Here is a 4137-nt window from a genome sequence, read left to right as displayed (position 1 = left end):
GTAATGTTAAATAAATCAACAATCATATATTGTAAAAATATAGTAGATGTCAGATATGTAAATTTATATTGTAGAAGTTATGTAAATTCGTATTATATTGTCAATGCTTATCAAAGGAAATAAGGATTTAGTAAAACAGATTTATGAGTAAAAAGCATAATCAATTGTATACCAATTTGATAATTGTTGTCTAAGGTATATTTTAGACCAAGGATTTTGTAAGACTGTTTTATAAGTAAAAGGTATAATCAATTTTGTACAGTACAACCTTAATAACAGCCGTACTCAAGGTATGCCTTAATTAAATATAGTTTTATAGATACTATAAAACTTATGTATAGTTTTATATAGATACGTTGTATACTCTCCTAATATTATAGTAGGCTACAAGAAAAAATACTGTGAATAAGCTGATGTTGCTGAAAAAATATCGAAAGTAAACTGCTACTTTAATTTATAAAACCTGTATGGATAGGTATGTTTTATTTTTTAAAAATTTTACAAAACTTGTGTATTCTTTTTTATGTGTATGTTATATCCTTTTTAAATGTTTTAGTTGACTGAAGAGGGGCTTAAGAGCCCGAAACGTGTAATTTTTTCCACGCGTATCAACTAAATAAAGATGTGAAAATCCGCCAAGTGTCTTAATTTATAGCACTATATTGTGTCAAAAGCATAAACAAATAGCAAAGCACGGTTTCATATCATCAAAATATAAAAACAAATAAAAAAGGGCAATAGAGATGCTTTTCAGTACGTTAACCTGGTGTTTTTCAGTGTTTTAATAAGCATTTCTATTGTTTCTGCTCATTTCTGTCGTATATTTTATATTTTTTCTATAGCATATTCTATGCCATATTACTACGTATAACAATAAAATTATGTGTAAAAAGAAATCAATTTAAAGTATAACGTTTTCCAATAATCGTTATAAGTGTAGACACTCACCATTTTCTTCTTCATCTTCTTTCTTTAAGTAACTTGTTTGTGGTTGTTGAGAATGGATTTCTATTTTCGTACCAATGTGAACGTCTGTACATTTCTTCAGTATTACTGGATATTGGTTACATTTCTCTGCTGAAAATAATAAGCAATTAATTATTCAAAAATTATTACCAAGTATTATATATCTGATAGTATCAAAATTGAACCTAATCTTCTAGTTGAATTTTTATTACATAACACAGAATTTTACCGCAGATCTGTGCTTTTACACCAACCATCATGGAAGTAGGTTCCTATCTACACATCCGACTACACCGATAACACTTGTGAAAGCAGCCCTGTAACGGGGGTAATAACTTACAAGCCCTCAGACGAACCTAAAGCTGTATTCTGGTCAATGTCTCTGGTAGGGTTTCTCCAGGGAGCCCGGGATCCGGATTGTTTTTAACCCGGCAAATTCTTCTCATTCCGAGAAATACTGAAAATTTCCTTAAAATTTACTCTTTTCTTTATTTTGTGTTGAGTAAGGTTTGATCTAAGTTCATTTTTCTATTTAAATTTTCGACTCAATTCAAAGAGTTTTTTCTGGTCAATATTTTCCAACAAATCTTTTCTACTTGTGAAAATTTCTACGTAATTCAAAGGTAATTTTTGTACATATTTTACACACCATTATTAATTATTGTAGATGTTGCAGCACGTATTAAGTTACTTAAAAATAAAAAATAATTATATCATTCGATTTTAAGATTTATTTTATATATTAAAAATAATTAATTATATCCCGGGATTTCTCGGGATCCTGGTAAACAGTTAATTTTCATCAGCACAAATGAATTCCACAGCCCTTTAGTGTATACAACTCTTAAAGATTTCACAATAATGGTTTCCAGGCCAGCTTTCGACAAATGCTATTCATACCGGAGGACTACTGAAGGACAAAAAAACCTCTCTCCAGAGAAACAACCGCCGAAAAATTTTTGAGGTGGTCTATCTGGATATGTCGGGCCCTGATTATCTCCATCCGGTCGCCGTCATTGTGGGCCTGGACGAAGAAACGATGTGTAGGGCTTAAAATCTCACAAAGCGAGGAGACAAAAATGAAAACAGGTAAAACGTCAAAAGTATAAGTGTTATCAGTCTATAATGAGTAAAACTGAGTATGGTTATCTGCGCGATAACATAAAATAGGACCTAATTTTAGGGTTATAATAACCATGTAAGTTTAAATTTCATGAATTTAGAAAATGATGATTCATATTTTATCAACATTATCTGAATTACGTATGTTTTTCTTTCAAATACAGTAAAACGTCTTTTTTTCTGTCCAGACCCATGTCAGACTATGACCAATGATTTAGAAATAATTAAAATAATGGAAATATTTCAGAAAAACTAACGGTGAGAACAGTTTTTGATTAAGAAGGAAAAAAAGTGTAATTTAATACTAAGATATTAATTAAAATGTAAAATATCAAACACAAAAACTTATTTACCATTTAGAACTTCCTGACAGATATCTACATGTTCCAGCATCTTATCACTTGCCTAATTATATAAGTAAAATATTAAATTATTTTAATTAATAACTTAAATAAATAAGTAAGCATTGTTCCAGAGAGAAAGTAATATATTTACATGAAAAATTAATAAAATAAATAAATATAACTTTCATTTTATTTGTGTAAGGTTTGAGGAAAGTTAGTTACATTTTTAGTAATGTATACAGGTAAATATTCATAGAAAAAAATTATTTGGGCGAGAATTGCTGACAAAATATTGGGCACTTTTACATGGGAAGTAAGTAAGCGAGCCAATGATGGGATAAGTATTTTCTTGCATCTATATCTGTATTAAAACTGCTTTATCCAGCAACGTGCTGATTGTGCTTCCAAGTGAGCACACCTTTTTCCTTGTTACGTTGACAATAACTGATAATACATCTAACACTTCATCGTTTTTAACAGGGTTGATATTGGCCAGTTAGGAATCGATAAAACTTTGGAAATATAAAAAAGAATTACAGTTTTTTAATGTATTAAAATTTTTTAGTGTGTCTCCTCTTAGATAAATGTAGGAAAATATCGATTAATAATTCTGCTTAATATATAGTATATAATATTAAAGAGGTTAATGGAAAAAATATGAATAAGTTTGGTTATCCGTGTACTAATTATCAAATATGTATATAAAATTATATATATTAGCAATTATTAAAGATCTTACAGAATAAGTAATATAACACTAGTCAAATTATTGTATAAAATATATCTTTATCTGCAGAAAAAAAGTAAACGACAAACGTATTCTGCTCCTGTTCATAAAGTTTATCCGTTAATTATTAATAAAGTAACCTCTTCATTTTAATACAGTAATTGCTGGCATACGGCTAAATTTATATTAAGAGGGACGAAGTGATTGAATATTCCGAAACTTTACATAAATAAAAACACGAGGACCATTTTTATGTGTGTGTTTTTTCTTTGTCGGTCTGACTTATGTTCTTCAATTTCAATTTAACCACTTTTTTCCGAATTTAACAGATAATTTGCCCCCTGCGCCCGATAAAAATAACAACTATAAATATCACATAACGTTAAGCAATCTACTACATAAATAACTATTAAAAGATTAGTAATTTTTATTTTTATAACTAGATTTTTAAAAAATATTATGAGTAACTTACTTTTTTTGATTCTGTTAAAAATCCACTTAAAATCCTTTCTTGTAAGATTTACGTCCCATTTGGATCGATTAGAAACCTTTGTTTAATTAACAGGTCATCAATTCACTCGCTAACACGTGCGAAGTTCAACGGCACTCGTAATTTCCCAGTGACGTCAGACGTACGATGATACCGACTCCGTTGTTTTACAGTCATAGTGCTACATCAATAACATCACTCCGAGTTTATATCGAATAGAATATGTTACCTGTGTTAATTAATGAACCCTGTGTAATAAATTTTAGTGATGAACGGTTGATCGTCGCGTTTGTAATAACCGCAAACAATTGAAACATCCTAGCATAGAAAGCACTCATCCAACCTTGAAAGGTCGAGTGTTGCGCTACACACAGGAAATCGATAGTGTACTGTTTCGTGGTGCCATCTGTTGACAAAATATTCCTAAAACATAATAGATAAGTGTAGATAACGTAAATGTAATTTTTTTACTTTGGTGTCATGTTCAG

General features: G+C 29.7%; 1 protein-coding gene across 2 annotated transcripts in view; it reads right to left on the bottom strand.

The window, feature by feature from the left end:
- LOC111615831 (NACHT, LRR and PYD domains-containing protein 10-like) overlaps positions 1–3883 on the bottom strand; it is an 8105-nt gene extending 4222 nt beyond the window's left edge. The window contains exons 1-3 of one of the 2 annotated variants that reach the window (XM_023357264.1): positions 3632–3883; positions 2442–2493; positions 949–1074 (exon numbers count right to left, since the gene is read on the bottom strand). In XM_023357264.1, coding sequence (XP_023213032.1) covers positions 949–1074; positions 2442–2481 — 166 coding nt within the window. In that variant the 5' untranslated portion in view covers positions 2482–2493; positions 3632–3883. Of the gene's footprint in view, positions 1–948; positions 1078–2441; positions 2494–3631 lie in introns of both variants that reach the window. The other variant, XM_023357263.1, reaches the window with a different exon arrangement.
- Between the last annotated feature and the right edge of the window lie 254 nt (positions 3884–4137).

Source organism: Centruroides sculpturatus, unplaced genomic scaffold (assembly GCF_000671375.1).
Source record: "Centruroides sculpturatus isolate CEXI.00-Female unplaced genomic scaffold, Cexi_2.0 scaffold2717, whole genome shotgun sequence".
NCBI classification, from domain to species: Eukaryota; Metazoa; Arthropoda; class Arachnida; order Scorpiones; family Buthidae; genus Centruroides; species Centruroides sculpturatus.
This window is presented reverse-complemented; position numbering and strand designations above follow the sequence as displayed.